At 41.6% G+C, this 21700-nt stretch overlaps 3 protein-coding genes across 7 annotated transcripts in view; 2 read left to right on the top strand and 1 right to left on the bottom strand.

Annotated features, from left to right (window-relative positions):
- Nucleotides 1-12637, top strand: part of LOC111577296 (secretogranin-2b-like) — a 47296-nt gene extending 34659 nt beyond the window's left edge. Inside the window, exons 2-3 of the mRNA XM_035954309.2 lie at nucleotides 9349-9398; nucleotides 9879-12637. Of these exons, the coding sequence (XP_035810202.2) occupies nucleotides 9898-11730 (1833 nt within the window). The 5' untranslated portion in view covers nucleotides 9349-9398; nucleotides 9879-9897 and the 3' untranslated portion in view covers nucleotides 11731-12637. The remainder of the gene's footprint in view (nucleotides 1-9348; nucleotides 9399-9878) is intronic.
- The window catches only part of LOC111577301 (AP-1 complex subunit sigma-3-like), a 45403-nt gene extending 27099 nt beyond the window's left edge, over nucleotides 1-18304 (bottom strand). Inside the window, exons 1-6 of one of the 4 annotated variants that reach the window (XM_023283504.3) lie at nucleotides 18143-18304; nucleotides 15437-15615; nucleotides 14773-14881; nucleotides 14423-14560; nucleotides 13694-13755; nucleotides 12784-13533 (exon numbers count right to left, since the gene is read on the bottom strand). In XM_023283504.3, coding sequence (XP_023139272.2) covers nucleotides 13714-13755; nucleotides 14423-14560; nucleotides 14773-14881; nucleotides 15437-15615; nucleotides 18143-18145 — 471 coding nt within the window. In that variant the 5' untranslated portion in view covers nucleotides 18146-18304 and the 3' untranslated portion in view covers nucleotides 12784-13533; nucleotides 13694-13713. Of the gene's footprint in view, nucleotides 1-12783; nucleotides 13534-13693; nucleotides 13756-13786; nucleotides 13971-14422; nucleotides 14561-14772; nucleotides 14882-15436; nucleotides 15616-18142 lie in introns of those variants that run through there. The other 3 variants (XM_023283505.3, XM_023283503.3, XR_004848442.2) reach the window with 3 other exon arrangements.
- A 78-nt stretch (nucleotides 18305-18382) lies between these two features.
- On the top strand, nucleotides 18383-21375 carry LOC111577299 (dehydrogenase/reductase SDR family member 12-like). 2 transcript variants are annotated; one of them, XM_035954323.2, is made up of 10 exons: nucleotides 18383-18666; nucleotides 19105-19238; nucleotides 19317-19399; nucleotides 19535-19597; nucleotides 19692-19773; nucleotides 19854-19915; nucleotides 20041-20145; nucleotides 20362-20452; nucleotides 20654-20791; nucleotides 20883-21375. In XM_035954323.2, the coding sequence occupies exons 1-10, from the start codon at nucleotides 18611-18613 to the stop codon at nucleotides 21047-21049; spliced, it is 981 nt and encodes a 326-aa protein (XP_035810216.2). In that variant the 5' UTR covers nucleotides 18383-18610; the 3' UTR covers nucleotides 21050-21375. The 2 variants fall into 2 exon arrangements, with proteins under 2 accessions (XP_035810216.2, XP_023139266.2); XM_023283498.3 differs by having other exon boundaries at nucleotides 18388-18666; nucleotides 19502-19597.
- The last annotated feature ends 325 nt before the right edge of the window (nucleotides 21376-21700 follow it).

The raw sequence follows: 21700 nt of genomic DNA, 5'->3' as shown, positions 1-21700 counted from the left end.
CAGGGAATATCATTGTCATTAAGGTGTACAGGTGGTAAAGCAGCATCCATGAGTGCATACGAAGGTTTCCTAACAGAACATTGCACAGACCATTACACTGCCTTCCGTAGCCTGCCCTTTTCCCTATAGTGCATCCTGCTGCCATCTTTTCAATAGGTAGACATTGTGCATGTGCATGATTCATCACATGCACCATCTTCCATTGTTCCGTGGTCCAGATCTGATGCTCATGTGGCCATTGTACACATTTTTGGCAGTAAACAGTGGTCAATGTGGGCAGATGTGCTGGTCCTTGGATCACTTTTGCGACAAACAGGTACTGACCACTGCATACCAGGAACATCCCACAACACCTGTCATTTTGGAGATGTTCTGAGCCAGTCATCCAGCCATCATGATTGTCATAGCTTGTCATAGTTGGTAAGATCCTTATGCTTGACACATCAACTTCAAGAACTGTTTGTGCTGTCTAATAGATCCCACCCCATGAAAGGTGCCATTGTTAGAAGATAATCAAATTTTTCACTTCACCTTTCAATGGTTTCAATGGTTTAGGTGATTATATGAAGCCAAGTGTAGCTAGCAAAATGTTAGCTTAGCTTAGCATAAAGACTGGAAGCATGGGGAAACTTAAGCATCAAAACAGTGATATCAAAACAACAATTTACTATTTTAGTAGAGGTTACATCTTAGACTAATCTTCATACAGACCGAGTTGCTAAGGAACTGTCCAAGACTCCAGGAAGTCACTGGCCTACGCTCAGCCAAAGAGTATATGTGGCACATAAAACCTGTGAAATCACAGCTACATTTCTGTGTGCACACTGACCACACAAACAAGATATAACTGGTTACTTTCTGAACTCTAGAGGTGGCAGTAGATGAATATTGTTACCCTTAGACACAGCCACTAAGAGTGAAGCTAAGCTAACAGGAAAAATAATGTCAAAAATTGTCATGTGTTTCAGCAAGAAAATAAATAAGCATTTTCTCAAAAATGTCAAACAGTTCCTATTATGGAAAGATGGTCATAGAAGAGGAATGGAGGCTTAGCAGTTAAATTCGGTCTCATTAATGCAGAGATAATACGTCCACTCCCACAGGCCCTCAGCTTCATTCCTGTTGCAATACGTGGACATGTGACCTTTCAGAAAGGTTGAGCCTGTATAGAAAGTCCACCTTCTTTCATTTCATACTCTCTTTTAGCTTTCCCCTGCCCACCCTCATCTGCTCAGACAGCACACTCTTCCTCTCCTTTTTTCTGCCCCTCCGTCCTAATGGTTCAGACGAGATCTTGTGGCTCTAATCACCCTCATCTCTGTTTCTGAGACTACCTGCCTCCTGAAGACAAGGAGCATGCTTTAATCACAGTAATTGGCACAAGGAGAGGGCTGAGACGCATGGCTACAACAGAGGTTGAAAAAAAAAATGCTATGAATGAAAGCAACGAGGGAAATGGCTAGTTTAAGAAAACGAGGCATCTAATGAAGCAGACAAGGACAGCAACCTGTGGGAAGAGATGAAGGTGGAAGCAGATGAAAGGCTGTGAGGCGGCGTCACCATGGAGACGTTGGTTGAAAAGAAAGTGAGCCATGACGACGGGCGGTGCCATTCCGCATGCTCCCCCGCCTCATGATGTGGTGGTGGTGGTGACAGAGGAGGGTGAAGAGGTGAGGAGGATGATAGAAAGCTCTTCTTCCTAGTGATCAGCATGTTTTCCTTTTTTTTTTCTTTGTTTTTTTTTTTTTTTTTTTTTTAGAAGAGTTTACACAACAGCATCACATCTGAATGTCAGGCCATTAAAGAAGAAATCTAAAGTTGAAATGAATAAGTGTTTGCCAGCTCTTGGCTGAGTCATGAGTCCTTGAGCTCATTTTAAAGCATAAAAGCAAAAAAAAACAGAAGAACACACAGTGAAAAACCTTGAGATGAAGCTGAGAGAGGCTATTTGTGTGTGTGTGCGCTCGCAGCTGGTTGTGTGCGTGCACGTGAATATATTGGTGTGCGTTGTCGTACCAGTGTGACGCACGCAGGCCATTGTCGAGCTGATATCATTCACTCCCCACCGCTTTGATTGGAGTGTGGGTAAACAACAGCAGTATCCCAACTGGCTGCTGCTGGTTTAGATATGGGAGGAGGAGGAGGGGAGATATGTGGCAGATTCTGTATCATTCAATCAAGGAAAGAAAAATAAAACACACACAGATGCTTTATGAGGTAAAATGAGAAAGGGAGTACAATTAAATCTCATGTTCAAATTTGGACCTGGCTGAAAATTTTCCAACCACTCATTCAAACCATACCACATTCATATTTTAGCATTCATTCCTGTAAGAAAAATACATGCAGAGGAGGATTAGGTCAATGCAGGCTAATTTTTAATGTTAAAGAAATATTCATCCATTTATATAACCACACTGAAACCTGACTTGAATCACTAGAAGCCCTTAAAATGCACCAGATTTCTAAAACACGATAAACAGTTTGTAGACACTGTTGATGTATAATCTATTTCACACAGATGGTGTTTTACATCTATTTGCCTTCAAAGCTATAAATGTGCTGCTTCTCCATCTGATGAAGGCACACTGGTACCAAAACATTAAAAAATCAACACTGCATATCTGTAATTCTAGATAATTTCTTAGCTAGAAAAGTAGTACGTCTTGAGTATACAAATGTGTCATGAAAGTGCTGATTTTTTTTCTCTCCAAAAACGCACCTTGAGCAGGAGTCAAATACAAAAAGGCTTATAATCAAAGAAAAGAATCCAGACAACAGATTTTTCCTACAAAAATGTGAACACATTTAACATATTATTTTTTCCTTTGTTAGTACAGACAACTGTAGGTTATGGTCAACATCTCTATACTTTCTTTCCTGATCAATTATTATATGAATCACCAATTCAAATAATTTAATTATGGCAAATGCTGTCACTCACTTCAGAAACTGCTTCCTATTCCATAGTAGTCTTATTAATTTTCCTTCATTTTGCACAAGATCTTTTTCTAATTTGTGGTGAAATTATTTCATTATCACATGTTCTTCTGTGCATATTATTTACTCTGTAAATAGCAACTGGAAGCAGTTAACCTCAACAACCTCTGCTCCCAAGCTACTAATTACATTTACTCAAGGACTGTACCATTCTAAGGCCCTTTACTTTAGTAGTTCTATTTTATGCTTCTTTACTTCCCTCCCATTACATTTCTTAAAGAAATATTATACTTTCTTCTCTGCTACATAATTTGAGAACTTTACTTACTTGGATGAAGATTTTACACAGTAGATGATATAACAAGCCTTTAAAATGCAACACATTATTAATGACTACACCAGATCTTTCAAATCTTTTCGGGTTTTGAAATTTTACAAAAAGCTGTGTGTAGTTGAGGTCATTTTAGATGTCACTGAGTTGTTAACAGCTCCACCAAATGGTGTTTTTTTCCCTCTAAACCTCGTACATGGTTTTATTTCAAAAAATGCTCATTAGATACAGCATCTCACTAAAACCCAAAGATTAAAGAAAAATTCCAAAAAGCTGAAAACAGTTTCACATTTATCTGCTGTCCCTGTCTAAAAAACTGTACACAAAGTAATTCTAACTAACTTTATCTGCATCAGCTAAAACAGTAACCTGCTACAGACAAATTGTTGTTTCACTGTAAATAATCTAAAATCTAAATGCCATATACACTCACTGGCCACTTTATTAGGTACGCCTTCCTAGTAAAAGGTTGGAACCCCTTTTGCCTTCGTGGCATACTTTCAACAAGGTGTTGGAAACATTCACCGGAGATTTTGGTCCATATTGACATTATAGCATCACGCAGTTGCTGCAGATTTGTCAGCTGCACATCCATGATGCCAATCTCCCGTTCCACCACATCCCAAAGATGCTCTATTGGATTGAGATCTGGTGACTATGGAGGCTGTTGGAGTACAGTGAACTCATTGCCATGTTCAGGAAACCAGTTGGAGATGATTTGAGCTTTGTGCCATGGTGCATTATCCTGCTGGAAGTAGCCATCAAAAGATGGTCCAATGTGGTCATAAAGGGATGGACATGGTTAGCAACAATACTCAGGCAGGCTGTGGCATTTAATTGATTTTCAATTGGTACTAAGGGGCCCAAAGTGTGCCAAGAAAATATTCCCCACACCATTACACCACCAGCAGCAACCTGAACTGTTGATACAAGGCAGAATGGATCCATGTTTTCATGTTGTTTACGCCAAATTCTGGCCATCTGAATGTTGCAACTGAAATTGAGGTCCATCAGACCAGGCAATGTTTTTCCAATCTTCTATTTTCCAATTTCGGTGAGCCTGTGTGAATTGTCGCCTCAGTTTCCTGTTCTTAGCTGACAGGAGTGGTGCCTGGTGTGGTCTTCTGCTGCTGTAGTCCATCTTCTTCAAGGCTGGACATGCTGCACATTCAGAGATGGTATTCTGCATTCCTTAGTTGCAACGAGTGGTTATTTGAGTTACTGTTGCCTTTCTATCATCTCCAGCCAGTCTGTCCATTCTCCTCTGACCTCTCACATCAACAAGGCATTTTCATCCACACAACTGCCGCTCACTGCTAATTTTCTCTTTTTCAGACCATTCTCTGTAAACCCTAGAGATGGCTGTGCGTGAAATACCCAGTAGATCAGCAGTTTCTGAAATACTCAGACCAGCCTGTCTGGCACCAACAACCATGCCACATTCAAAGTCACTTAAATCCCCTTTCTTCCTCATTCTGATGCTTGGTTTGAGCTTCAGCAAGTTGTCTTGACCATGTCTACATACCTAAACAGATTGAGTTGTGGCCATGTGATTGGCTGATGAGCTATTTGTGTTAACAAGCAATTGAACGGGTGTACCTAATAAAGCAGTGTATAATAATACAGTAGTCAGAGGCACCAAAACAGCACTTTTACTTTAATACTTTAAACCATTAATACTTGTGTACTTTTACAAAAGTGGGACTTTTCATGCAAATACTCCTTTAACTGTAAAGGAGTATTGTTGCATTTTCAATTCAATTCAATTCAATTTTATTTATATAGCGCCAATTACAGTCAAATTGTCTCGAGACGCTTTACAGAACCCATATGCCTGACCCCCAGAGCAAGCCAAAAGGCGACAGTGGCAAGGAAAACACCCTTTTAACAGGGAAAAAAACCTCGAGCAGAACCCGGCTCTAATGTGGGGGGACCCATCTACCTGCTGGCCGGGCGGGTTGAGAGGGACAGAAGAGGTAGAAAGGTAGAGATAGAGGGATAGAAGTAGAGGGGTAGAGGTAGAGAGGTAGAGATAGAGGGATACAGATAGAGGGGTAGAGATAGAGAGGTGGGGGGGTGGGACACAAGGACCATAAAACACAGCCACACATCTGAAGCATCCAGCATCCAGCTCTGGGACCAGGGACACTCGGAGAAAGGACACAGAAAGAAACAGAGTGAATGTAATGCAATAATGGTATATATAGTAAATACATAGGTAGTTAGAGAAGGGCTCAGTGCATCAAGAGAGGTTCCCCAGCAGCCTAGGCCTATAGCAGCATAACTAGGGGCAAACTAAAGGGACGTCAAGAGGGGAAGTCAGTTGTGCAAATGAAAACACCAGCATACCCCGTCAGGGTCCCCCAGTCAGCCCTAACTATAAGCTTTGTCGAAAAGGAAGGTTTTAAGCCTGGTCTTAAAAATAGAGAGGGTGTCCGCCTCCTGAACCCAAACTGGGAGCTGGTTCCACAGGAGAGGTGCCTGATAACTGAAGGCTCTGCCTCCCATTCTACTTTTAGAGATTCTAGGAACAACAAGTAAGCCTGCAGTTTGAGAGCGAAGAGTTCTGCTAGGATAATATGGTACTATCAGGTCTTTAAGATATGATGGAGATTGGTTGTTAAGAGCTTTATATGTCAGAAGAAGGATTTTGAATTCTATTCTAGATTTAACAGGAAGCCAATGAAGAGAAACCAATATAGGAGAAATATGATCTCTCTTGCTAACTCCCGTCAGTACTCTGGCTGCAGCGTTTTGGATCAGCTGTAGATATTTCAGAGAGCTATTGGGACAACCTGATAATAAGGAATTACAGTAGTCAAGCCTAGAAGTAACAAATGCATGGACTAGTTTTTCTGCATCACTCTGAGACAGGATGTTCCTGATTTTCACAATATTTCTCAGGTGGAAAAAGGAAGTCCTACAGATTTGTTTTATGTGCGAGTTAAAGGACATGTCCTGGTCAAAGATAACACCGAGGTTCCTCACAGTAGTACTGGAGGCCAATGTAATGCCATCCAGAGTAACTATATGCTTTGAAAGCAATTCTCTAAGATGTTTGGGGCCAAATACAATGACTTCAGTCTTGTCTGAATTTAGTAGTAAGAAATTATAGGTCATCCAGGTCTTTATGTCCTTAAGACAATCTTGCAGTCTAGCTAGCTGATTAGTTTCATTTGGCTTCATAGATAAATACAATTGAGTGTCGTCAGCATAACAATGGAAATTAATACATGCATCACAGTATTGGTGCTTGCAATGGTATTTGAGTGCTTTTTTTCCACCACTTTAAACTTCATGCAGTTTAAATCATTATTTGAAGACAACATATATCAGCAACATGCCACTGTAGAAACAGAAAAGGGAATCCATGCCATCAATACATTGCCAGAAATTATTATGCATTGTCTAGTAATAAAGGTCATCTCTATAGATAGATACTGAGAGTGAGAACGAGAGCAAAGGAAAGAGAACATCAAAGTAATATGAGGCAGGAAACAAAGTCAATGAGAGAGTGAGTGGCACTAAAGACTTCTAATTTAATTGGCATAATTTTCCCTCTTCCCCGCTGTAATTCCCATTGATAAAGAGAGAGACAGAGGGAAAAGGGACGCAAAAGTACCAATCACTGAGACGGTTCTTGTTTTTAATGTCTGAAGCGCCTTGTCTGTACACAACGATGCACACAGACAGCACATCACAAGCCCCAGAGAGGAATTACAGATGCAGTCAGTGAATCCTTCACCAGCAGAGCCCTGCTGGGATTTGAATTTAGAAACCTTGATCTATCACTCAGAATCATTACAGTGCCCAGGGGGGTTAACTTACACAACAGCAGAAAAAAAAAAAAAAACTGACAGACTGAAACGCACACACATAAACAGCATGCCATATGTGTGATATCTAAATAGAAGACACTTTCCTGACTGACCCACAGCTTAGACGCCGGCAGAGATAAGTTAAAAGAAATACCACATCCCACTAAAATGAATTTTGTTTGTTCTGTGTAATGATTTACTGACACATGCTGCAGCCGTATGACAATATTTTTAGCAGTAACAAAAGCACAACATGAGAGCATTTCTGACTAATGTGAGCTTGTGCCTGTTTAAGAGCTCCAGAGCTGTGGAAAAAATGTATCACAGCTCTCATTTGCTTTGTGACACATGTTTTATTCTTGCACACAAGCAACACAATTTCATCGGTCAATGCTATGACCGATAAGTGAGGTCAACATTTCATCTTCGCACAGTTCTACATGCTTACTCATTTTCAGTAAAACTGATAGACATCAAAGAGCCTACATTGTTTCATCCATTTCTTAATGGCCGCTCAAGGGAACGTAACCCTTCTACTAAGCGATACGAGCTGCTGTGACCTGAAGTTACAGCTGCCCCTCGGGGTGAAGCTGTTTTTGAAAGGAGAGCTGATGTCAGAGGAGTGATGCTGAGGGATTATACAACATCTTACAAACAACACCACGCCTCTCCGTATCTGCCTCTTGCTTTACCAGCCTCTTGATCTGTGATTCTGCTTTATTTCTCCTCTGCAAACTGTCTTTTGCACAAACGCACACTGAAATGAACTTAAACAAACAGCTCACACAGCAGCAGCGAGGGAGGCGGATATGTCTTTTAATGTCAGGAGGCTGTCTGACTCTTCTTAAGCCTAAGAGGGCATGAAGCTGATGGCACGTTGAAATTAAAAAGCACCTCCACCGTTGTCGACGTGTCCTCCTTGTGATGGTGACACGCAGTATGTGAGGGCGAGGTGACAAGATGAAGTGGGCACTTTTTTACTTACATGAAAAGGATGGAAATACGGAATAAACAAGGGGCAGAAGTTGAAGGCAATTAGATGTGCAATAAAAATGGGAGGCAGGGCTGAAAGGGAAGAGCTTTAACGTGTACGGGCTGTCAGAGGTACACTGAGCAGATAGTTAGATTCACTAAAGAGGCTCTGAAAGGGATTTAAGATCTTGGTTGGGCATCGGGGAGGATAAAATCAGCATTTAACGTGTTTCACTGGGATTGTAGGGGAACATCAGCAAGGACTTAAACAGGGAAAACACGAAACAAGAGTTTTCATTAGTGGGTGAGTCTATACTAATTTGACTTAACATTTTCTTTAAGAGGAAATACATTATCAGGTTCTACAAAAGTCTTTCTAAAGAGAAATTGCATTTTGAAAGGGAAAATATGGCGTCTAAGTGTTTCTAAAGCATCACCTTGCAGCCTACAGTGCAGCTGATAGATTTACTGTATGCTGGCAATGAAGATTCCATTCTTTGAAATGATAACTCTAGATGTTCAATGGATGATAGATGGTTGAAAAGATTGCCCAAGCATTAAACAAGGCTTTTGATCTCACCATAAACTTTGTCACTACCCATCCGTGACCTTTTATCGGCAGCTGGCTTGCCGTGGCCCTTTTATCTTGTCAACCTGCGGAATGCTGGAGCTTTGGCCCCCAGCCGACAGTAGGGTGTTTATCACCATCTCTGTCAGCGGAGAGGGAAAGAGAAAGAGAGAGAGATAGGGCTGCTGAACTGCGACAGCAACTCCGCGGTGGTTTTAGCCTGTGAGTCATCGCTAGAGGGTTTAACTCTTTACATACCAGTGAAAATGCATGTTGTTTTTAATGACCAAGAAGAGGAAATTTGGGATTTTGGCACATCTGGTGTGCATCTTTTGAGAGGACACAGTCTCACAAAATTGCTGCCTGTATGAGTGGAGTTGAATTCCAACATTTTAAAATCTCCTTTTAAGAAAAATCTGCACATTTTTAATGCTCAGATGAGTGAAGATTCACATAAACATCCTGTTCACTGTGAGATATGCAGCAGCAGTATCAGCCCTGTTCACTCGTGAAGATCTTTCTCAGGGAGCTGCTGTGCAACAGACAGCACAGAGAGCTATTTTTAATACTCTTTAGTATGCCATATCATAAACCTGAATCATTTATATGGATTTTTTAGGACCGGCTATTGCGTGTGTTGTGTGATGACGCGCTGGTCAGGTGTCGCCTCATATAACAGGGGGGAGCTGTCCAAGTGCTGAAACCAGAAGAGAACAGATCTGAGGAGATGCCATACACCTTTACTGCTGTCTGAGCTTCATCGCCAAAGGTAAAACACACATTTCATAGCTTTATTATTGTCCTTTATGCACAAACAAATGTTTAAATGCGTTAGATTGGAGGATCGTGCTTGTTTTCATGCGGCTCTTCGCAGATCACGACATCTCATGTTAGAATTAAATGTGATCGATGTGATTGAACGCTTCCTCGAGAATCGGAGACTATATTGAGTTGTTGCTATAGTAAGGTTTAAAAATAGAGGAGGAAGACATCGTTTTTTAAATTAAGGTACATGTTGTTGAGAGGAAATCGGATGCTGAGGTTGCCCATAACAACGCGGGGAGTGACTCATCGAGTGATGCGAATGTATCTCCTCACGCACAGCATCATATCATTCAATTTGCGGAGCGTAACTCCCTGATAGGAAGGCAAATCCCGGATCAAAACACACCCGAGATAACTGCTGGGAGATTTTAGTCTTTCCTTTAAATTTCTGATCACTCATTTTTCTCACTTTCTTGTTTCGCAGGTAATACATTTTGCCTATAATGCTGCATTTCCACCACAAGTTGCCCGCGGGGGGAGCCGTGGTCCTGCTCGCCTTCCTTCTTAACGGATGCGCCGTGCAGACTGCGTCTCTCCCCCGCCACTACAGACTCCGAGGCGGGGAGAGCGAGGGCCAGCCGGGTGCCTACCCACCCAGCTCCGACATGATCAAGGCCCTGGAGTACATTGAGAACCTGAAGCAGAGGAACGGGGGTCGACCCGAGCCCGTGGATTACGATGAAGTGGACAAGTTCAGGGTCCTGCTTCAGCTCGCCTCGCAGCAGGACGAGGGTCCCGGGGAGCGCCAGCCCTCCCCCGGCATGCAGAGGCAGGACATTACCGCTGAGCAGCTGATGAAAGCTCTGCTCAAGTCTCTCCAGGATCAGGCCGGGAAAGACGCCAAGCAGAGCCCCGCATCGGCGCCCAGGAACGACCGCCGCACGCACAGGCACCGCACCAAAGACACTGAAATCCCCGAGAGCGCACCGGTAGATTACGGTAACTTCCCCAGATCCCACAAGAAATACCCGCTCATGTTTGAGGACGAGGAGAACACAGACGCTTCCAAGCGGGCCACGGAGGACCTGGACGAGCAGTACACGCCCCAGAGCCTCGCCAATTTGCGCTCCATTTTCGAAGAGCTCGGGAGGATGCCCACAATGGGCGGCCAGAAGAGAGACGTGTTCGGGGATGATGATGATGAAGAGGAGGACGGGATCAGCCTGAGAAACCAGGCCTACGAAGATGTGGCCGGAGGGGAGGAGTGGGTGCCCGTGGAGGAGAGGGAGGAGACGGAGGAGATGGTGAACGGAAGCCACGAGGAAATGGACCGAGCGCTCGGTGACCAGGAGGAGGCAGAACGGGAGGAGATGCAGCGCAGAGCCAGCCAAAACCAGGAGGAGGCTGACGATGACACCAAGCTGGTAGATTACTACCTGTTGAAGGTCCTGGAGATGAGCGACCAGACGCAGAAGAGGGATAAGACCGGCGAGCAGAGAAAGAGACTGATCCGCCCCTCCATTGTGGACCCCCGGACGGTGAAGGAGCTGCTGGAGCTCTCTCTGAAGCTCCACGTCCCCCCGCAGGACCTTATCGATATGCTGCTCACGGAGGAGCTCAGGAAGCTTCACCGTGACCCCCAAGCCCCAGCTCGCTACACGGCCGGCCAAACCCCGAAGATCAGGTACTTCAGCCGCAGACTGCCGCTGAAGAGCAAGGCCCCCGCCCCGGAGGACATGGACAGAGAGGACTTTTTGGACATCATCGGGGTGGAGACGATCAGTAACGAGTATCCTGTTGTGCAGAGACCCATGAAGACCTCTCCATCCTCAGATAGGATCCCAGTGGCGTCCAACCCTGCTGTGAGTTCAGGTCCGGTTAAAATCCCGCCTCCATCCGGACGCAGGGAGAATCTGTTTTTATCCGAGCTCAACAAGATGCCCCTCAAGCGTCAGGCCGGTGCTGCTGCTGCTGCTGATGATGAGGATGATGATGATGGAGACGTGGAAGATGAGGTGACCACCTATCTGGCGGCCAAAATCCTCACAGAGTACCCCAACACCATCACCAAGAGGGACACCCAGGCGCAGCTGAAGGGGCAGTTCCCCTACGAGCTGTACGAGCGCGCCATGAAGGATTACTTGGGGCAGGCGGACGCTGAGAAAAGGCCAGTGGCCAAGAGGGAGACCGAGGTGGCCACAGAGGAGAGGGTAAAGCCCACGGAGATGCAGGGGAAAGAGGAGATCACGGCCAAGACCTCGGCTCCACAGACCGTGAATGAAGAGGAGGAGGAGGAGGAGAAGCAGCACCGTGAAAAAACAGTGGCCGGGATGTAGCCAGATCCTCCCCTACAAGACGCACGAAATTATGAATATAGTATTTATACTGTCTCAAAAATAAAGTTTGGTGGACGTGATCTAGTTTACAAATTTCTATTATATGAACTATAGCTGGTATTGATATCATCCTCAACGAAAATGAACTATAGCAATCTTACAAGTCAGATGTAATTGTAAAAATTTAAAAAAAAAATCTACATATATATTTAAAAAAAAATGCCAGTCCCTACTTGCTGCAAGAACATTTATGGAAATATTATAGTGATACCACAGGAGATTAAAGGAACACTTTGATTTGGATGTGAACCTGTTGTCACTCTGAAATTGCCAGTTAGCCGAAAGAGTAATCCAAATTTGAAATCAAATTATTCAAAGTTTTGTGATGTTGTTCAAAGTTTGTTTACATGAATGGTGTTTGTAAACAGCATTAAAACAGCCCTATATTTTCCAACTATAATCGACTGAGTAATGGTTCAAAAAATCTGCTTATTTTTCATCTCTGTCAAACTATTCAATTGCATATGTGAATATTACATGTAAATGATTAAGTATAATGCTGACTGGGCCTTTGGGAACACAAACATACAGTGTGATGACAGGAGTACATCGAGAAAATTATGGGGATTTTTTGGTTTGGGGCAGTGTGCTGGGCTGAGAACGAGTGTTGTCGTGACTCGTGATATATTCAGGGTTAGTGGATTTAATGTTATTATTATGGATAATTATTTCCAAGTCTAAATATCAGACCGTCGCCTGCCTTCCGACCCTTTCATACTGCGAAGCTCTGTATTGTTGGCCTACCAGTGGTTGTGCTATGTATGCTCATTTTTAAACCATTTTGTACATGTTCAATAATGTGTGATCAATCACAGATGAATAAAGCATCAGCGGTATTATTTTTCTTCTTGCTGAGTTATGTTGCCTTATTAAAAATCACATAACACACTATAGCCAGTATTCACCTTCAGAGGAAACTGAGGGAAAATTTTTGGGAATAGACAGACTCATTTAAATGCACGGTTATGACACAAATTATCTCTTGGAGCAGACTGCTTATCAAAATAAACATTTTAATCATCACAGCACAAATTGCACATTATAAAAAAAACTGACTCACACCCACGCTAGCAACTGCTCCTTTAAAAACTACTAGTCCCCACACATGTAATATGTTAAACAACAAGAAACTTGTCATAATCAGTCTCATACCAACATCACTTAGTTGCAGATAAGAAAGCAAAACATTGTAACTTCACAGGAGCGTGAGTTTTTTAAGACTGTTTCTTGAGATACAAACTTGAGTGGTAGCACAGCTTTTTAAAAAAAACAATCAGACTCTTTTCAGACTGTAATCATTTGCTTCCAATATATTAAGACATGATTTAAATGTAAATGTGACATTTATAAATGTAAAATCACTTCGTTGTTATGATTTTCAACCCCTCCCCATCTTTTATCACTACTTCATTTCATTTCAATAACAGCAAACTGTGTAAAAGAATCTTTCTCCCATTTTTCACTTGAATGCACAACTGAGAAAAAACATTAGACTCACTCTCAAATGGAACTGCATGCAGACATGCTTCAGGCAGAAAGTACGCAGACATTCAATATGCCTTTTTTTTCCCTCCTTCTTTTGAAAATGTTCAGCAGAATCAAAGTAAATTTCGTGTTCCATTTCAGAAACTTGTTTGACTCATATACAGTACATGTGGCTCCTGTATTCCTCCCCCGCTGTTATTTCAATGCCCTTTAATCCACAGGTTAAAATGCAGGTTTGCTCATATACTCCTCCATGGTCTAGGAAAAGGCACAGCAGGGAAACATTAGATTCTCAGATTTTTTAAAAAATGATCATATTACAATTAATATTCACAGGCACGCATCTACACATCACCTGCTATTAAGTGCTGAGCACACCAACACACGATAGGTAACTAACACAAGCACAACATCTAACCTTTCTGTCCATATTCAAGGTCATCCAAACAGCTCCACCTCATACCACTCACTGCTGTCATCCTGAAGCGATAATGGTCAAAATGAATGGGAGTCTACGCAATCCAACTCTATATTAAAAGTGTTAGTCAGCCCAACTCAGAAGCACAGAACAACACACCCAGTTAAACTACCGTACCACACAGAGCCATGAGCCTACAGGGAAGGCAGCAAGCGTCAGCCAAACACTACAATTTACGCCACGTTCCAGGAAAATCTGTCTCTCCCTCGCAATAATACTGGCAGAGAGAGAGAGAGAGAGAGAGAGAAAGAGATGCACACAGAGAGGTAAGAGAAACAGCAGGCTAAACATAAATCTATTAAAAAAAGAAAAAAAAGGGAGCAACAGCTAATATCCACATGCCTTTTAGCAATGAGAAAGACAAAGGCACACCAGGGACTCAGCAGCACCATTGTTAATTCAACTCACTACATGACCGTAACTAGTTCACACTCACACAAATTAACTCAAAGTTCCCATATCAGACCGATTTCACATATCTGGGCCTATCAAAGTACCCCACAGCCGTAACTTAAAGGAAAAAATGATGTAATCATCTCTAAACTACATTTGAAAACATGTCACTATTGCTTTCGGTACATTGAGTCATGCAACAGATGTTACATGCTCACATCACGGGTGCAATGTTTTGTTTGTCAGTGCATTTGTATTGCATTGAGCACAACTCACCTCCTGTAACATGTCCGAGGATTCGATGCAGCGATTCACAATCTGTTTAGAGGTTTCTTGTATCTCTCCTCCCAATAGAAACTCATCCAGGATAAAATAGGCCTTCTCAAAGTTAAAGATTATGTCCAGCTCACACACCTGAGAGGAGACAAGATGTTGATTTATTATACATATTATTAAATCAGAGAGTTTGCATCGCAGAACACACTTAGATATACTGATTTTTTTTATGAAATATGCTCATATGAAGCCCAGGTCACAAGAAATATGCTCTTGATTTAAGTAGCCACCACATTTTAGCATCACACTTCAGGCAATAGCTACATAATGAATACAAGAGAGTGAAATACATTGCCAAAGTATTTGTCCAGCAGCTCCACGTATCGATGGATAACCTCCAGGGCTAACAGCTCATTCTCATGGTTCTCTATGGCCAAGCAGAAGTATAAGCTTGCATACCTGAGGGCAAATGAACACAGGCATGATTACCAAGTGGCTCTGTGGGTGCAATTAGTGTACAAAAGGGTCATTCCATCAACATTTTAGAACAGTTTCTGCCTCGACCATCTCTGATTAGCCTGAAATTTTATCACATAAAATATGGATATTTGTATATTTATTTAGATTTATATTTCCCATCAATTCATTGATTCAGAATATGCAATATTGAACAAAAAGATCAAATAGTCTCTGATTATGGATGACTTGAAATATGAAAAAAAATCTGGCTTTTATCTTTAATAATTACAAAGATATTGTCACCCAAACATCGTCTCAAATTTCAATGAAAAATGTGCTATAAGCTGGTTGACACTCCTTTTAAAAATTATCAAATTAAATATCTCAGAAGGTACTTGATATATCAATGTAAAATTTTACAAACAGCATTTTAAATATCCATAGTTTACGGTTTCAAATGAATCAGGGATGGTGAAGCAGAATGCCCCGAAAGATTTGAGATGGAATAACCCATAATTTATGCAGCGTAAGCAAACACGTGTAGGTAGGACTCACCTCTTGTAAATGATCTTCAGGTCTTTCCAGTGCAGGAAGTTGCAGGAGCGTGGTTGTCGGGCTAACACCATGGTGGTCATCTCTCTTATGATCTTCTTCTTCTCACGTTCTGGAATGGGCGTAAACCATTTCTGCAGACGCAGCTTCCCCTGGCGACTGAAGAGCAGCAGGAAGCGCATCTAACAGACGGAGACATCACACTGTCAGCGAGGAAACCCTGACGCATGTGTGGACGGTGAAGATGCATGAACAAATACACACACGTCCACACGGTTATTGTAAAGGACATTATTAACTAGCCGACGCACACACATACATATACTAAGGGTCAAACAAGTGAACTGCTGCTGGCACGGCTCATTAACGAGTAACTACACTGGACAAACACTGTTAGTAAAGGGGAAAAAAAGGCTTAACAGGCAGAAATGTGAAGGTCAACAAACAATTGAGGAAGAAGTACTTTCCTTTCCAGGTTTCAAGAGAGCTAAGGAGCTGCAATTTGGATGTTTAGAGAGTGTGTTTCCAAGCACTAAGCAGGTTTGGCTGTATATCAAAACAGACATTTATTTTACCCCAACTCTATCGGAATCACACGGTTTCCTTTAAGTCTTCCTTTCAATGTTGAAGTTAGAGAGGCTTTAAGGGGAAACTGTATTTTGTGTTGAGGCTTGTGGTGAGCTTTTCCTTGTCAGAACTGAGGTTGTCAGATGTAGGAGAGGCTATAAAGCCTTTTTAGACAGCTTCGTGATGCTGGGCTTCATTAAATAAATGGACTTGAGTTGAAAATGGGCCAATATTTCTTTTAAGGCTGCCACTAATGACTATTTTCATAGTAGATTAATTTGCAGATTATTCTCTTGATTAATTGAGCAACTGTTTGGCCTATAGGAAGTCACAAATTGCTGAAAATGTAGATCAGTGTTTCTCAAAGCCTAAGATAACATCCTAGGATGTCTTATTTTGTCCACAAACCAACAAAATCAGCTTAATGAAGAGGAGGGGTAAAAAAAACTAGAAAGTATTCGAATCTAAGAAGAAGCAGGAATTAGAGACAAACTGTTTTTAGACGTGGAATTACACTGTTTCTTCTTTTTAAAAATTATCACGATAGCTGGCGATTCATATAAATAATTGGTCAGTAATCAACTATTCATTGGAGCTCTAGTTTTCTACAAAAAAAAGAGAATAAAAAGAACTCATAAAAGTAGTTGAGAGCAAAGACTACTAGTTCTTTATCACTCACCGGCTCATTAGTGCATCCATAATTTCTACGTCATGTTGCAATCCACTAAACACCAGTTACATTGGAAATAACTAACATGCTATGCTAAACTACAAGCAAACATGCTTGCATTCTAATGTTTGCTTCAAAAGAATAAGTAGCTGGAGTGAAATGTTGCACAAAACCAATACAGAAAATGTATGACACTGTTGTATAGTATGCAGCTTTGGAAATCATCATCAGAACACTTTGACCACAGTTTTCTGCCTCTTCAGTTGCGGTTCTTGGTGGGGGTATATTGTGTTTTTCTTTTAAGTTTGTCATGGACCACTGATTTGGTGATTCCAAGCCTGATAGCAATCACTCTGTCATTGTATACCTCTCCGTTAAACACCAAGATGGCTGTCATCTCATCCTGACATTCTTGAGTCTGTTATCCAACTCTGTCATTCATGATATTTCATTTTTTTGTCTGTATTTGTCTTGTTACATTTTTTGATCAGTTAAAGCTGCTTTATCTGATTTGTAATGTAAACAGGCGCATCTGGACATTCAATTATTTTTTTTTTTTGCTTCATAAAATTCAACATTTCTTTTGTTGAAGCTGATTTATTATAGGCTCTTTTTTGGGTGGGATTTTATGGCTTGTGCAGTTTCACAATTCTCTTTTTAGGCATTGTCGGGTGGTAATTTAGTTTGAATTATCTGTTGACTTTACATATAGAGCTTATCCAGAAAATAACTTACCGAAAAAACTATTTTCAGCCATCTTGTTTGAAATTGAAACTCAATTTTTTATTTTTTATATGCATTGAATTAGCATAAGAAGTTATCAATGCTGAAGTTTGTAAAAAGAAAACAGGTGGTCTATCAATCATTTCCAAAGCTGCACTTTTGTCTGTTGTAACCATTAAAGAAAAACATTTTTAAAAATTCAGGGCAATATCAAAGTTCAATTGGCCTCGTTAAAAAGACGACATACCAGTTTTTCCACTGTGTTGAATTGAACAGAAGAGAACAATACAGCTGGAGGAACATTATGCAGATAATTTGAGCTATATAAAAAAAACAGTTTAGACATAAAATCAACCACTGCATTGGTATTTGTTTATCTGCTGTTAAAAAAAAAAAAAAAAAAAAGCTCACAGGCAAATTATTATGGAAAGCATTAAACTGCCAGTAGAGCAGAAGTCGACGGAAAAGTGACGAAACCAGTTTTACTAAAGGGACCGGCTGAGTAAAAAAGCTACACCTTTGCTCCCGACTGTCGTCAAAAATGAGTTAAACCCCATTAAAAAACCCGCAGTAAAACAGAATACAGCTGCTGCTTGGAGGCCCGACAGGAGCTAACAGCCCCGGTGTATGAGGAAGTGGTGCGGAGGGGCAGTTTTAGCTACCTGTCAGCGACGACAGGTGCAACAGGTGAGCAGCTACAAGCGGCTAGCTAGCGGTCATGCGTACTAAACAACCAAACAAACACTTACCATTTTTGACCCAAGAGCCTCAAACGCTATCAGAAGATTAGAAAATATGAATTTAACCCTCACAAGGGGTCAGACGGTCCTGTAAAACACATATCTACCCTCCGAGCCACTGGAGTCGGTGTAGAAGTTGGTTAACTCCGCCCTTCTGGCCACCGGAGGAGTGACGCGTCACCGCCCCTCTGGATTGGTTATTGTAGCTTTGTATTACAGGGAACCACCTCGTCAAACTTTAACCCACGTGACTGCAGGAAGTACGTTAATGAATGAGCTGGACAAACTTTACTTACTTACATCACTTCACTGTCAGGGTGTGTTTTTTTAAAGTGTTATTCCAGCGTAGTGCCGGTAGAGAGCAGCAAGTGTACCCTTCTCCTCCTATTGCCTCATGTGATTCTGGTCTGTCACAGTGTTGCACAAGGACTGGAAAACTGGTGCACTTTTATTGAGGATTGTTGAACATCTGCTATCATGTCTATGTACAGAAATGCCATCTGGTTTTTGAACGGGATCCATCAGTACACAAGGTTAGTACAACATTACTTTGATACATACTAGTAGATGTGCAGTCAAAAAAGAGGCAAGTTGTCAAGGGATGCTTGGTGGCTGTCACTCAGTACACTCTATATTGTCAGATCAGTGTGTTTACTATCAAAATCACTGGATTTATAGGGTATAAAATGATTTTCATGTCATTTATTTAAGCCTAAAGGCTGCTTAACAGAAGCTCTGATCGCTGTCTGGCACGCATCACTGCACAAACTGGCCTTTATGCACAATTACAATTGTTCTATTGACAGTCTTGAGGATGACATTCACATCATCTGACTCTACTGGAGTTAAAATATGGAGAAAGGCAAACAGATTCGATCAGTCTCTGAGCTGTCTTTTTAAAAAAAAAATCAATCACCCTCTCTTAACTTTGACACCTATATTGATTAGTGTGTCGTCTGTGTTGCTTCTAGGAAGGGATATGAGGCAGCATCTAAAGACTTTGAGCACCAGGATCTGAACGTATCCGTCGTGGGAAGGTCTTTTATGGTCACCGGTGCCAACAGTGGAATTGGCAGAGCAACAGCCATGGCTATTGCCAAGAAAGGTACAAAATTTGAGAGGTGTGGTTTCTGTGTCACACATTTTATATTGATAGAAAATCAGGGTGGTATTGTGTTTCCAGGTGGGACTGTCCACATGGTGTGCAGGAACAGAGATAAAGCAGAAGAGGCCAGGACAGACATCGTCAATGAGTCTGGGAATACAGTATGTGCTTTAGATTTGAACATATTGACAATATATAGCAATAAAAATTGACAAATATCGAAATATGTGAGAAAAATATTGGTATTTACCTCATAATTCTAGGAAATATACATCCATATTGTGGACATGTCACAGATACGCAAAGTCTGGGAGTTTGCAGAATCCTTCAGGAAGCAGTATCCATCACTGAATGTGTTGGTAGGCAAAATACTTTTAAGTCCTTACTTCTAAGCTAATACTATTGGATGGATTAGACTTAACTGTTTGATTTTACTTTTCTTTTCCTTGGCAGATAAACAATGCAGGCTGTATGGTGCACAAGAGGGAGCTGACCGCTGAGGGACTTGAGAAGAACTTTGCCACCAACACTATGGGTAAGACCTGGTTCTAACAGTCAAAAGAGTGTCAAACGGCAATACACTTTTAAATTTGTGACTTTTTCTCATCTCTATAGGAGTGTATGTCCTCACCCAGACTCTCATACCACTTCTACAGAAGAGCCGTGACCCAAGAGTGGTATGATTACACAAATACGTACAAACAGAGTCTTCATCTGCATCATGTGGACAGCATAATGCCACTTTTGTCCAGGCTGGAGTGGCTGTTGTCTAATCACAGTGACGTGACTCTTTCTCTGTTAGATCACTGTGTCCTCGGGAGGCATGCTGGTCCAGAAACTCCAAGTGAATGACTTGCAGTCTGAGAAGGGCCACTTTGATGGTGTTATGATCTATGCGCAGAATAAGGTGAGAGATGAAGATGTGATCCAGAGTAGGAGGCTAACGTTTTTAAAAATTTAAGTCTGCATCTGTCTGAGACAATTCAATTTGCATATGTTGCACTGGTTTGGTTTTACTAAGCAAAATCTGTGAAATTTAAAGGCATGAATATGATAGACAGAAGACATCCAGGGAAAGATGGAGATTTTAAATGAACTATAACAATGTGTTGTTTCTTCACAGAGACAGCAGGTGGTGCTGACACAGCAATGGGCCAAAGCCAACCCTGTCATTCACTTCTCTGTCATGCATCCAGGCTGGGTAGATACACCAGGTACTGACCCAGGAGGGGGGCAACCCAACTGGCCAGCAAATTACTGTATTACTGTGGTTTTTCTTTCTGTGTTTAATCAATCCGTTTATTTATCATTCCTCAAAAAGAGCTCACAAAGTTTTGTATGTTTCCAGCTCTGAGCTTGTAATATTAACCTTACACATACAGCAGTAACTGCAAATGATTTCTTCCCGTTTCCAGCTGTTCGCTCATCAATGCCTCAGTTTCACCACATGATGGGGGACAGGCTGCGCAGCGTAGACCAAGGAGCCGACACAGTTGTGTGGTTGGCCCTGTCTAGAGTTGCCTCTAGAACATGCAGCGGGCAGTTCTTTCAAGGTGAGCAGGGCTATGCAGCAAATTTCTTCAACCTTCTCAGGTGAATTCAGATTTCGCCATCACTTGTCCTGACAGATCATTTGTGTTGCAGATCGTAAACGCGTTCCCGTCCACCTCCCTCTGGCCTGGACTCACAGTTCTGCTGAGGAGATCCAGAGTTTCATCACTCAGCTGGAGACTCTGGCTGAAGCCATTCAGTTACAACCCGATGTAGATCTTAATGGTCCTCTGAGCCCCTCCAGACCTCAGTTTGTCTAGATTCTGTTACATCACATGCCATTGAACCTTTTAAGTGTTAGTAACCACATGAGCAGTTACTGGAAAATGTGACACACTTGCCATATTTAGTGTTATACACCTCCTAATCCTATACATTAATTATAGATACATTTACATTTAGTGTCACTTAAATTGACCTGTGTTGCCAAATGGACTGTTGGTTCTGAAAATACCATGAACTTAAAAGAAATTAAAGACTAAGTAACTGCTTTTATTTGAATTTATCAAAAACATGAAATGTGCCAGTTGTGTAGATGGTTTATGGGATTCTGATTTCTGATTTTTGGTTTACATTTGAAAAATTGCATCAGTTTCCGGAGTGCTTTCATCTCAGATGTGCCGTAGATACTTTGCCAGATTACGTCTGCTGAAAAGGTGATCTCTGTGTCTGCAGCTGCAAAACCTATGGCACAACGCTGTTCAGTATTAATTGAAAAATCACTGTCATCATCTATTATAATATCTGAACCCTGACGTTTTGGGCTAAAAACATACTTTTCTTGATGTTACAAAATATTTTAACACCAGATGACAGTTGTGTCCTTTGGGTGAAAATAATATAACATGTAGTAATTCCTTTGGAAATTATAAAACAGATGTTTCCACACTGATAAGTAAGAGACAAATGTA

This window comes from Amphiprion ocellaris, chromosome 10 (genome assembly GCF_022539595.1).
Source record: "Amphiprion ocellaris isolate individual 3 ecotype Okinawa chromosome 10, ASM2253959v1, whole genome shotgun sequence".
In the NCBI taxonomy this organism is placed as follows: domain Eukaryota; kingdom Metazoa; phylum Chordata; class Actinopteri; family Pomacentridae; genus Amphiprion; species Amphiprion ocellaris.
Note: the sequence above shows the minus strand (reverse complement) of the source record. Positions and strands in the feature narration are given on the sequence as shown.

What these genes read in the sequence shown, in the direction of transcription:
- LOC111577299 (XM_023283498.3), top strand. Translation starts at nt 18,611, where the DNA reads ATGTCTATGTACAGAAATGCCATCTGGTTTTTGAACGGGATCCATCAG. An exon ending in TCAATGAGTCTGGGAATACA is followed by an intron (nt 19,400 to 19,501) that starts GTATGTGCTTTA and finishes TCATAATTCTAG; the next exon opens with GAAATATACATCCATATTGT. An exon ending in CAGCGGGCAGTTCTTTCAAG is followed by an intron (nt 20,792 to 20,882) that starts GTGAGCAGGGCT and finishes TTTGTGTTGCAG; the next exon opens with ATCGTAAACGCGTTCCCGTC.